This window comes from Schistocerca americana, chromosome X, assembly GCF_021461395.2.
Source record: "Schistocerca americana isolate TAMUIC-IGC-003095 chromosome X, iqSchAmer2.1, whole genome shotgun sequence".
Taxonomy (NCBI): Eukaryota; Metazoa; Arthropoda; class Insecta; order Orthoptera; family Acrididae; genus Schistocerca; species Schistocerca americana.
Genome location: NC_060130.1, coordinates 263822336 through 263836044, shown reverse-complemented (window position 1 = coordinate 263836044; position 13709 = coordinate 263822336). Strand labels below are relative to the sequence as shown.

Genomic DNA, 13709 nt, shown 5'->3' with positions numbered 1-13709 from the left:
AATTTGAAAGAGAGTATTCCAGTCAAGATTGTCAAAAGCTTTCTCTAAGTCTACAAATGATAGAAATGTAAACGTTAGTAAAACTGGCAAACTTATATCCTCCTTTCAAGAGACTGTCCATTCTGTTCAACTGCTCTTCCAAGTCCTTTGCTGTCTCTGACAGAATTGCAATGTCATCGGCAAACCTCAAAGTTTTTATTCTTCTCCATGGATTTTAATACCGACTCCGAATTTTTCTTTTGTTTCCTTTACTGCTTGCTTAATTACAGATTGAATAACATCGGGGAGAGGCTACAACCCTGTCTCACTCCCTTCCCAACCACTGCTTCCCTTTCATGTCCCTCGACTCTTATAACTTCCATCTGGTTTCTGTACAAATTGTAAATAGCCTTTCGCTCCCTGTATTTTACCCCTGCCACCTTCAGAATTTGAATGAGAGTATTCCAGTCAAGATTGTCAAAAGCTTTCTCTAAGTCTAAAAATGCTAGAAATGTAAACGTTAATAAAACTGGCAAACTGTAGGGACGGATTTTTGACTGGAAAAGGAGGAAAAAAGGTCCCATGATCATGTGTTCGGATATGGACGGTGTGCGTGCAATGACAACAAATCATCCCGGAACACAGGACAGAGCTTCATCACATCCACATCACAACAGGTGTTCGATGTGGCCTTCATTGGATGAACTGCACGCGTTCACACTTCGCATCATGGATTGCTGCCCTCTTTCGCACGTTCCGGCCTCTCTCCGAATAGCATCACAGGCCTCGTGAACACGATGTTGAAGGGTCTTCACATCAGGAACTGGTTCAGCATACACAATGCTTTTCATATGCCCCCAGGAGGTTTAAGTCGGGTGATCTAGCAGCCCATGCTACAGAGCCTCCGCGTCCTATACAAAGTTCGGGAAGATGTTGAGTTGTCAGCGAATTGTAATGCGAAAGTGGGCTGATGCTGCACCATGCAGAAACCACATAACCCTTCGTATTGCCAAAGGCACAGTCTCAAGCAGCCCAGCCAGAGTATTCCGCAGGAAGTCCCGGTACGTACCTCCGTCGAGTTGTTGGGGAATAATAACCGGTCCCAGTAAGTGGTCGCCGTGAATCTCTGCCCACACAGTGATGCTGAACGGATGCTGACGAGACGCCTCAACCACTCGTCGAGGATCGTCTGTAGCCCAGACAAGACGATTGTGCAGATTGATGATGCCAGTTATGGTAAAGGTTGCTTCGTCGGTAAAGAGGAGTGATGACAGAAATTCCATAATTGTGATGGCCTGGTGCAAAAATCATCTACAAAATCCTTCCAATAGAGGAAAATCTGTTGATGATAATCCTTGCACTGGTTGCAACTGATATGGATAGTAGCTGTCGTCATGCAGGTTGCACTTAATCGTACTTTGGGTTACACCATGTTGACTGGTTCTTGCCTGGAGCTTGTACTCGGGTTCGTCTCAGTATCTTGCAGAATCCGGTCCTCAAAATCTGGTGAGCGCACAGTCCACCGTCTCCCTGTACGTTCGTCTGCCTGAAACGACCCATGATCACACAAACGCTCGAAAAGGGTTTGAAACACTGTGTGATGTGGTTGGTGTCTGTGAGCATAGCAGTGCTGCCTCTTGACCATTTCCATGTGGTTGGCCGTATACAAACACAGTCTCGGCTTGTTCCCGACATTAATACCGGACTATTCGTCTGCTTACGGTATACTGTGTCAATCACACAGCCTGTAAAACACAAGGAACACACGTCACGTGATCAGAGGAACTTTTATTGTCAGCGCCATCTACCGTGGCAACGATGCGTTTCCGGACACATGTTCATAACACCTTCTTCCTTCCATAAGACCTTTTTCCTTCCATTTCCAGTCAGCGATCCGTCCCTGCGGTTTGTCGTTTTTATTAATTTTCACCTGTACAACGTTTGAACGGTGAAGCCGTACTTCGTCGGCCGTGCACCATCTAGTAACTTGAAACAGAAGATCTTTTACCAGGGAACATATGGATTTTGCATATCAGCTGAGCTTCGGCAATGTTTTAACAATTTTACCTGCCTTGGAACTGAAAATTTGTGTTCGTTTCCAACAGCTCTAGTTTCAAAATGTGTTTAACTGATATCTGTTTTTTTTAATAACACTTCCGTTGTATTTTATTTCACTTATTGATTATTTGTGTGTATTAGCGTAATAATGTAACAGAGAGACGACTAAATACAGTATTCACAAGCTTTTTCTCGACTGCAACACTTTTAAATTTCGCTGGAATATCTGTTCCGAGGTATATGACGATGTCGTACCTCTGAACATCGTACCTCGGAACATATATTTCACATTTGGAAAAACGTTAATTTCCCGGAGTACCTTTCATAATTTCAGAAATGGACTGCAGTGCATAAAAAGTGAATGTCATCACTTATAGATGCAATAACAAAATATATTAAACTTATATTACAGGGTTGGCAATCGATGGAAGTCTGAAAAGTGTTCCAAACTCAAAACTCTTCCCTAATGTGCAAGTACTGTGATTTTTGCATCTTACACTGACTATCATCCCACATTCAAAGTCGTCTAACCCGTGATGTGCTGCCGTGTTCACTATAAAGCTGTCTGTAACAGTCTGCTGATGTATTGTGTCTACGCTCATACCATACATGTCAATATTCAAGCGTCATAGACGTCACAGTCTCAAGTTGGGCAATTCATTCCCATGAGTTTTGATTAGTGAGCTTGTAACACAGAAACTCATCGTTAGTAGCACCTGATCCCAGGCCATACATGTGCTAAATGATTAGAAGATGGCAGATCATCTGGAGTCACCTTCCTTTCTCTTCATTTACTCAGTCGAAGTGATAACCACGAGCTCTGTGGCCAGCGAGATCATTAGACAGTATTGAAAGTGGTTGTAACACTGAATTCTGTCATAGCATGTAGTTACTTGAGGTGGAGGAGATCAGCACATGTTTCTGGTCGCACAGCCACAGCTGTGGCAGGTGAGGCTTAATGGTGCTAGTTCTGACACCAAGAAGGCCAGCCGGGCCGGCGCATTTGCATGGCAGAAGCTGCCGCAAGGCCCCTGGCCCAGCCGTGGGGGGTCACTGGCTACAAGGAGCGAAGAGCCAGCAGCAAGGGGTGGAAGAAGAGGGGGGGGTGTGAGGTCTCGGCATATTGTTCCCGTAGCCAGAGGAAAAAAGAAAAAGTTCTCACAACTTCTTTGGCTGGATTGCATATGAATGTGAGAGCAGCAGTTGTTCCCTAACGATTCGAAGCGCAGTCCACCGTTTCGGCAGAAGGCCAAATACCGTTTCCTGCTTCCGCTAAGATCGGTATCAGCTTGACTGACGAAAACATTTCATGGAAACACCACTGGTGGCCAGACGCTGGGTGGCTGAGAATGTTGTTGCATTTTTTTCCAGGTCACATAGATGCTCCGGATCGCGTGGTTTCCCGTGCACACAAACTACGAGGGTGAGTCAAATGAAAACCTTAATTTTTTTAAAAAATATTAGTTATTGTGCAGAAGTGGTACAAAGCTGTATCACTTTTCAACATAATCTCCCCCACGCTCATTGCAAGTCCTCCAGCGCTTACAAAGTGCATAAATTCCTTTAGAAAACAATTCTTTTGGTAGTCCGCGCAACCACTCATGCACCGCGTGGCGTACCTCGTCATCAGAACGGAACTTCTTTCCTCCCATTGCGTCTTTGAGTGGTCCAAACATATGGAAATCACTTGGGGCAAGGTCTGGTGACTATGGTGGATGTGGAAGGCACTCAAAATGCAGGTCTGTGATTGTTGCAACTGTTGTAAGGGCAGTGTGGGGCCTTGCATTGTCACGTTGCAAAAGGACACCTGCTGACAGCAACTGGTTGCAGGCCGCAGATGAGTTTTTAGGAGATCTGTGTATGATGCACTGGTGACAGTGGTCCCTCTAGGCATGTAATGCTCCAAAATCACGTCTTCTTCGTCCCAAAAGAGAGTCAGCATAACCTTCCCTGCTGATAGTTCTGTTCGAAACTTCATTGGTTTTGGTGATGAGGAATGGCACCATTCCTTGCTCGCTCTCTTCGTTTCCGGTTGTTGGAAGTGAATCCAGGTTTCGTCCCCAGTAAGGATTCTTACAAGGAAGCCATCACCTTCTCGTTTAAAGCGCCGAAGAAGTTCTTCACAAGCATCAACACGTCGTTCTCTCATTTCATGAGTCAGCTGCTGTGGCACCCGTCTTGCAGACACTTTGTGAAACTGGAGCACATCATGCACAATGTGGTGTGCTGACCTATGACTAATCTGCAAACATGCTGCAATGTCATTCAGTGTCACTCGGCTGTTTTCCTTCACTATAGCTTCAACTGCTGCAATGTTGTGTGGAGTCACAACTCGTTGTGCCTGACCTGGACGAGGAGCATCTTCCACTGAAGTCACACCATTTGCGAACTTCCTACTCCAGTCGTAGACTTGCTGCTGTGACAAACATGCATCACCGTACAGAACATTCATTTGTCGATGAATTTCAGAAGGTTTCACACCTTCACTACTCAAAAACCGAATAACATAACACTGTTCTTCCCTGGTGCAAGTCGCAAGTGGGGCGGCCACATTTATACTGATACTGCGACGGTATGTGTGCATCTGCACTATGCTGCCACCTACAGGCTATCCTGCACGCTGTTTGTAGCACGCTTACCAACCTACAGGATAACGGCGCGAAATTTCTATTTCTTATTACAAATTTAAGGTTTTTATTTGACTCACCCTCGTAATAGTGTGTTCATTGAACCGTGGTACGTGGCGTCAGGAATAGTCACAGCGGACGCTTCTCAGTGAACTGGGATTGGAGGAACATTTTTTCCCATCCTATGGAGGGAAAATGACGAACAAATGGCACAGGAGTGTTTTCTCAGTTTTCCGTTGACAGTTTTAGTTTGTTAGCGGAAACTCAATACGTATCTTTTTCGAGGTCAGGCAGATAGTGTGAGGAGTAGGGGATTCGGTGGCGAACTGTGGAGGAGTGCATACGAAATTCGGTCACGTCGTATGGAAAATATTTGGGTTTTGGCTTGGAGTCCGGGCGCGATGGTGTATCCGAAAGAGACGAGGTGATGCTGGTCCACCGCCCGACTCGACACAAAGGCGCGCTAGGCATTGAATCACGAGTTTTCTGCATGGGTATGGTGGGAACATCGCAGCACCGGCACTAGGAATGTTTAGAGTGATTTCTCTTACTCTGCTACACGCCCACAGCAGCAGCGGTTGTTGTTCGATTCAAGTGCTCTTCTGTAGCAGTTTCGGGGTTCAGTTCACAATGTCTCCCATTCGTATTAATCACAGTCAGATTGCATTATCCATTTAAAGTCACAATTAAAGGCAAATCATAAACCTTGCTTCAATCTTTGTCAAGTAACAATCAGATCACTTTACTTTACCAATACAATATAAAGTGTAATTCATGTATTATATTGACCAACATTTAATTTAACTCGTGTTTTTATGAATAAATATATCGAGATATTGAATTTTATATTTCATTCAATTTCAGAATATTCCATCATCATCACTGTTTATTTTACTTACTTATGAGACAAATGCCTCTAAGCACTATGAGACTTAAGATCTGAGGTCATCAGTCCCCTAGACTTAGAACTACTTAAACCTAACTAACCTAAAGACATCACACACATCCATGGTCGAGGCAGGATTCGAACCTGAGACCGTAGCAGCAACGCGGTTCCGGACTGAAGCGCCTAGAACCACTCGGCCACAACGGGCGGCACTTATGAGACATAAATACAATGTGTCATCGTCAGTTTCACTACGTAGGGCCATATTTTATAGTCATCTGCGTTAAAATGCGTTGCGTTTAGTTTTCACAGTTGTGTCACTGAAATTATGGCTGTGTCGTAGAGTTATTGAGAGACAGAGGTTCATTAAAGGTACCCATACGCCTTCCCAGCAGAGAGACACGTTGTATGACGAGACAGTAATTCTGGTTGCTTCTCCTATTTCAGATTATCGTTACATGATATGCGATACCTCGCATGATGTTCGACTTGCGATAGACTACTTACCGACACAGTGCGAGATGCTGATGCTAGCAGTGTATTTAACACTAAATTCTTTTAGAATCTTCATATGGAAATGATGCTCTAAGCCCCTCCCCTTTTCTAACTCCGACTTTTGCTGTTGCACATGGATTAAGGAGAAACACGAGCTGACTGTAATCGACCCTGCAAGTGGAGTAGAAAAGAGTTTGGCACCTGCAGTAATTTAATTTGATAGAAATTTATTTGATAAAGTAAAGTTTCATTAACGTAGTGAGAAATGAAAGGGTTGCTTTACCGATCCACAGAATGAAAGTTCTGTCCAAAATAACAATTTGATTTATTATGACTAAACTCAAAATAATAAACAAAACACATGAAACATTGACAATACGTCAAATTGGATACTCAAATAAATGCTGTGAAGGTGAAGTTGTCCATACACTAGCTTGTGACGTTTATGACCAAGTGGTATGTGGAGCCAATTCCTTGCAACTCAAATCTTAAGAGAAACACCCAGCCAACCCAACATTAATTGCTGCTACAGTAGTGAGAACTCAGACAATGAACATCCAAGACAGAACAATGTAAGAAAAGACGGGAGCAGGCGCGCTCTGCTGAGCTCTGATTATCACAGAGCAAAATTCCCTAATCTGCCGGTGCTGCGGTCATACATTACCAAGCTGTCTTCTTAACTGCAAGGACACGATCTGGCGTACTGGAAGTGATGGCTGGTTGCTTCGACGTCCCGTCGTGGTGATGATAATGTCGCAAGTATAGCCCGAAACAAATTATCCTGCTCTGGTTGTTCCAGACTAAAGACTTCCTATCAATACAAATGCGCCTCTGAGGGAGACGAAGAAGGCTCGCCACACAATCACTGACGGTACAGTGATTGATTTTAACAAGGAAGTCACACAGTAACTCCGATACGGTCAACTTTAGCCAAAACTGCTCAAGACGGACAACATAGGCCGCTTGTACGCAGAACGCTCAATTGCCTACTGTACTCGGAAAGTTACGTTTAAGTCGAAACTTCAGCAACTTCGTCAAACAGTTACAATTAAATGAAAGTATATTAGACAGCCAACGGAAGACAGGCTGCCCAGAGCAGCGAGAGCTCAGTCTCGTAACCTACTCCAACCGAAAGGCGAGAGCCGTCTCTCTCAAGAGCACCTGTACAAGCCGAACAAAGAACATTCCCGCCCCCACGACAGTGGCCGTGGTTAAACGTTCCAGTCAGCAACTCGAAAACCGGCGGAAAATTCCACTCTATTGCCGACGCACTACTAGTCCACCAATGGAGATACTTGGCGCCAATTTCTGCGCCGATTTTGCTACGTCACGGAGTTATCCCGTGAGCAAGCCAATCACAGTTATGATTTTGCAGAAAACGCGGGAATTTGCTCGCCAAGACTGCCTGGGAACACAAGTCATTCCCACGCCTCGCTAGTAGCCCGCCAGAAAGTGTTTTCACTAAGTTTCTCCAAAGTAACGGAATCTCTAGCCCAGCTGCTCCGTCAGGCCCCTGTGGGCGTGTCGCCCCCGCCCTTATGACAATCTCGGCGTCTGGAAAGCATCCACTCCACTCCCTCACACCCGTCGGCTTAACCCTTTCAAGATCAGCAGCTCCCACCTGTCACCGGGCCACCCGGATGACCAGAGACTCTGCGTGGGAAGTCCGCGTGTGAAGGAATAGCAACTTTTCACCGCATGCAATTAGAGAGGAAAATCGAATTACTCAGAGTAAGATAGAAATATGAGAGGGGGCTCATGCCACCTCTCAGCAGAGCGAGATGGCACAGTGGTTATCAGCATGTCGATCTCTCATTCCAAAGGAGCTACGTTCAGATCACCATTCGGCCATCCAGATTTAGATTTTCCGTGCTTAAGCAAATAAGGCAACTGTTCCTTTTCCCCTCAGATACCACGTTTTTGACAGGATGTTAAACTTGAATCTCCCTTCATTCCTTCTTCCTTACTATACACAACTATAATGTGTGTGAAGAAATGTTGTTTACCGTATGTCACTTGGACACACATAAGCTTTTGCAACAAATCCCAATGGCGACATAGTACAGTATTAGAGAGAACAATAACTATGTAGTAATATCATCCCTCTCGTATTACAAAGGTATTATAAGCTTGCAAGGTGCCAGGCTTGAGAGGTGAGCATTTATTAAAGAAATCTGCATTAGTGAAACTAATACACTCAACCCACCTCCCTTTGACTGCCACAATTCCTATCACACAACAAACAATTTGTGGAGGAAATTATGATGTGACCTCTTCGTGGCCAGTTTAAGAGCTGGGCCTTCGACACAATTCTGTTTACGATTATGTAATAGATAATCACTCTTATCTGGCAAAGGGCCCTGATAATAAAGATGAAATTCAACTACTAAATAATACAAAAATTTTGGTATCACAAAGCGATTTATTGCGAGAATTCCTACAGTATTACGAGACACAAATATTGAATAGAATATAAATAAGAACTATGTAACTTGGGTAACGATATGTTCACTTAAATCACATACAGGAGTGGGATTAACTATCACGTTATGGAGCCAGCCCTATAACCTAGGTACTATCTAAAGAAAATGAAAGCTCTCATTTCATATTTCATTGCTCCAATGACCTTCATTGTCCGTCACCATTCAGGAACTTAACTAGAAAAAGGTGAATCAAGGCAAAAAAAAAAAAAATGGAATAGGACAAGGCAAGAGAGCTTGGGGGCTTTCAAGCTTACTCATGGCTCCATAAGTTCCGAAGCCATACAGAAGGCGTCTAAAATACATTTTTATCTTTGTTCTGTACATATAGTTACTGGAGTACTCGTGGTCTTTTACAAACATGTGTATGAATGAAAAAACAGAGATACATATGGTGTAAACGTAGACCCACCAGGGTAACTGAGAGCGCTATAGCGCCCGGCGGATTAACGACGAGGGCCGGTACGCCGGCCAGCCTGGATGTGGTTTTTAGGCGGTTTTCCACATCCCGCTAAGTGAATACCTGGCTGGTCCCACGTTCTGTCTCAGTTACACGACTCGCAAACATTTGAAAACGTTCGTGATATTTCATGGCTTACACTAGACGCAGACAGCTGGGGTACACTAATTCCTTTCCGGGGGTTTCGGGGTGGCGACAGGAAGGGCATCCGGCCACCCTCTGCAACCAACACTGCCAAATCCGTAGTAACAAGGCCGACACCGCGTTGAAGTGGGACATAGGCCCCAAGGCAATGATGTTGATGATGATATGGTGTAAACGTAGGCTTCTGCGGCCGTTATCACAGTCAATAAAATTCTTCTGGGTTCGTGACCGCATTGTCAACTATAAAATTCCTACGTTTCAGTGACTATTGCAAGACGCCCTCCTCAGGGTTTGTTGCTAACTGCTGAATGGGCACTAGTTTAATTACACTCCTGGAAATGGAAAAAAGAACACATTGACACCGGTGTGTCAGACCCATCATACTTGCTCCGGACACTGCGAGAGGGCTGTACAAGCAATGATCACACGCACGGCACAGCAGACACACCAGGAACCGCGGTGTTGGCCGTCGAATGGCGCTAGCTGCGCAGCATTTGTGCACCGCCGCCGTCAGTGTCAGCCAGTTTGCCGTGGCATACGGAGCTCCATCGCAGTCTTTAACACTGGTAGCATGCCGCGACAGCATGGACGTGAACCGTATGTGCAGTTGACGGACTTTGAGCGAGGGCGTATAGTGGGCATGCGGGAGGCCGGGTGGACGTACCGCCGAATTGCTCAACACGTGGGGCGTGAGGTCTTCACAGTACATCGATGTTGTCGCCAATGGTCGGCGGAAGGTGCACGTGCCCGTCGACCTGGGACCGGACCGCAGCGACGCACGGATGCACGCCAAGACCGTAGGATCCTACGCAGTGCCGTAGGGGACCGCACCGCCACTTCCCAGCAAATTAGGGACACTGTTGCTCCTGGGGTATCGGCGAGGACCATTCGCAACCGTCTCCATGAAGCTGGGCTACGGTCCCGCACACCGTTAGGCCGTCTTCCGCTCACGCCCCAACATCGTGCAGCCCGCCTCCAGTGGTGTCGCGACAGGCGTGAATGGAGGGACGAATGGAGACGTGTCGTCTTCAGCGATGAGAGTCGCTTCTGCCTTGGTGCCAATGATGGTCGTATGCGTGTTTGGCGCCGTGCAGGTGAGCGCCACAATCAGGACTGCATACGACCGAGGCACACAGGGCCAACACCCGGCATCATGGTGTGGGGAGCGATCTCCTACACTGGCCGTACACCACTGGTGATCGTCGAGGGGACACTGAATAGTGCACGGTACATCCAAACCGTCATCGAACCCATCGTCCTACCATTCCTAGACCGGCAAGGGAACTTGCTGTTCCAACAGGACAATGCACGTCCGCATGTATCCCGTGCCACCCAACGTGCTCTAGAAGGTGTAAGTCAACTACCCTGGCCAGCAAGATCTCCGGATCTGTCCCCCATGGAGCATGTTTGGGACTGGATGAAGCGTCGTCTCACGCGGTCTGCACGTCCAGCACGAACGCTGGTCCAACTGAGGCGCCAGGTGGAAATGGCATGGCAAGCCGTTCCACAGGACTACATCCAGCATCTCTACGATCGTCTCCATGGGAGAATAGCAGCCTGCATTGCTGCGAAAGGTGGATATACACTGTACTAGTGCCGACATTGTGCATGCTCTGTTGCCTGTGTCTATGTGCTTGTGGTTCTGTCAGTGTGATCATGTGATGTATCTGACCCCAGGAATGTGTCAATAAAGTTTCCCCTTCCTGGGACAATGAATTCACGGTGTTCTTATTTCAATTTCCAGGAGTGTATTTATATACTATGGAGGAGTGCTGTCACTGGATATGAGGTTGAGGAGGATGGGTATTAGGTGCTCTTTTATTGGTCTTTGCATTGCGTGTAGTCATTGGCGGAAATAGGCGTTTTCCATTGGATTTTCCTTTATCGCTTGCCATTGGTGGAAATCAGCGAATAGGAAATTGAGCGGCGACTGCAGCGTAACGCTGTTTACTAACTGCCCAGTATCGGCCAGGGCACGCCAGCACTCCGTGTGCCTCCGCCGCTGCGGCCTACTGCGAGCCTGTTGCTTTGCGTGAGCTGTCCTGCAAAGCTGTCACTGCTGGCAGCCAACATGCTGGGAGTCGGTACGCATCTTCTCTATTCATGTTGTCAGCTCGCTTGGCTATTTCTATAGCCTCTCTAACCTTCCCCCTCAAGCTAAACGGCTGTTTGGCCAGTATGCAAGCCCAATAAGTTCAAGGTTATCTAAACACGAGAGATTTCCACCAATGGCAAGCAATAAAGGAAACTCCAATGGAAAACGCCTGTTGCCGCCAATGACCACACGCAATGCAAAGACCAATAAAAGGACACCTAAAACCTTTCCTCCTCACGCCGGCCGGTGTGGCCGTGCGGTCTAGGCGCTTCAGTCTGGAACCGCGATGACCGCTCCGCTCGCAGGTTCGAATCCTGCCTCGGGCATGGATGTGTGTGATGTCCTTAGGTTAGTTAGGCTTAAGTAGTTCTAAGTTCTAGGGGACTAATGACCACAGATGTTAAGTCCCATAGTGCTCAGAGCCATTTTTTTTTCCTCCTCACCCTCATATCCAGTGACAGCACTCCTCCATAGTATACAAGTAGTTAAACTAGCGCCCATTCAGCAGTCAGCAATACACCCTGAGGAAGGCGTCTTGCAATAGTCGCCGAAACGTTGAAATTTTATAGTTGACAATACATATGGTATCATAGTGTCACATACATACCTTAACATACTGTACTACGCAGCATAATTTAAGGATCACTTATTCGGAACCACGTAATTGTCTCCCACTGCGATGCGTAAGTTTGAAATTTGGCTCAAAGATGCGTTCAAAATTCTTCTCTAATTGTGCAAAAGCGTGGAGCCCTGCGACATTACCCTCGGACTCGGCTACGATTCAAGCAGCAAGATGTCGAGACGTGCGAAAAAAGAAAGGCCAGAGCTCAGAATATCATGTGAGGTGTAAGGTGGGTAAACGATGCCACATTGGTACCAAATTTCTCCACAATTCTGCCCAACGTCGTCGTGGATATCTCATACTATGGGAACGTCCTCACACACCCTCTTACCCACATTTTATCCCTTCTTTTGACAACTCTGCGATGAAGGTCAGAACCGCTACGCCCAGCGTTCCCTATTTATATTAAATGATATGCCATCTAGTATTACAGGTAACTCTAAAATATTTCTGTTTGCTGATGACACTAGCTTGGTAGTAAAAGATGTTGTGTGCAACATTGGCGCTGTTTCGAATAGTAGAGTTCATGAAACAAGTTCATGTCTTGTTGAAAATAAACTAACGCTAAATAACACAAGAAGACTATGCTTTTACAGTTTCTAACACACAACAAAACTCTACGTTTTAATTTCAGAGAATGGGTATATGATTAGTGAAACTGAACAGTTCAGATTTTTTAGATGTTCAGATAGGTAGTAAACTGTCGTGGAAAGCCCACGTTCAGGACTTAATGCTGTCATTTTTACTATTCGAACGGGATCTTAAGTAAGTGATCGGTCGACATAAAAATTAGTCTACTTTGCTTATTTTCATTCACTTATGTCGTATGGTATATTTTGGGGTAACTCTTCCCATTCTAAGAGGATATTTTTGGCTCAGGAACGGGCAGTTCGGGCAATAAGTGGTGTAAGTTCGCGAACCTCTTGTTGACCCCTGTTCACTAGTCTGGGTATTTAGACATTGGCCTCTCAATGTATATATTCTTTACTGTCATTTCTTGTTAACAATATCAGCTTATTCCCAAGAATTAGAAGCTTTCACTCAGTTAATACTTGGCAGAAATCCAATCTGCATTTGGGTCGCACTTCCTTAACTCATGTGCAGAAAGATGTGCAGTGTACTGCTACACCCATTTTCAATAAGCTACCACGACAATTCAAAAATCTTAGCAGTAATCCACGCGCTTTCAAATCGAAACTGAAGAATTTCCTCATGGGTCAATCCTTCTATCCTGTTGATGAATTCCTTGAAAAATTAAGCTGTTTCTTATGGTATATTGCTGATTGCGTTTACTTACACTTAAGGCTTGACTGTTTTTGGTTTCATAAACATTTTATTTTTTCTGTTATTACCTTTGTGTTATAATTTCATGTACTGACACGCTCCATGACATTGGAGATTTGCTCCTCAGCTTGATCCTACGGAACTAGACGTGTAAATAAATAATAAATAAATCACGCGGGGTGACCGAGGAAAACATTTCAGACACAGAATCAGCACGAAAGAGCCTCAGGAAGTGGCATAAAGGGCGTCAATGAAACCACCTCTTTGATTCCCATTCATTTCGGCCGCGCGGGATAGCGGCGCGGTCTCGGGCATCTCGTCACGGTCCACACGGCTCCCCCCGTCCGAGGTTCGAGTCCTCCCTCGGGCATGAGTGTGTGTGTTGTCCTTAGCGTAAGTTAGTTTAAGTTAGATTAAGTAGTGCGTAAGCTTAGGGACCGATGACCTCAGCAGTTTGGTCCCATAAGACCTTACCACAAATTTTTTCCGATACATTTCGCGGTCGAAAATGACAGCTCACAGTGTAATGAACAACATGACGACGTTCTTGACAAAGCTCGACAGTGCTGACACCTAGTG

At 45.7% G+C, this 13709-nt stretch overlaps 1 protein-coding gene across 2 annotated transcripts in view; it reads left to right on the top strand.

Moving 5' to 3' along the window:
• Positions 1-13709, top strand: part of LOC124555300 (zinc finger protein GLIS2 homolog) — a 137198-nt gene that overhangs the window by 28350 nt on the left and 95139 nt on the right. Inside the window, exon 2 of one of the 2 annotated variants that reach the window (XM_047129172.1) lies at positions 3409-3460. The exons of the other annotated variant lie outside the window; for it this stretch is intronic. Within the exon in view, the coding sequence (XP_046985128.1) occupies positions 3418-3460 (43 nt within the window). The 5' untranslated portion in view covers positions 3409-3417. The remainder of the gene's footprint in view (positions 1-3408; positions 3461-13709) is intronic. 2 annotated transcript variants of the gene reach the window in all.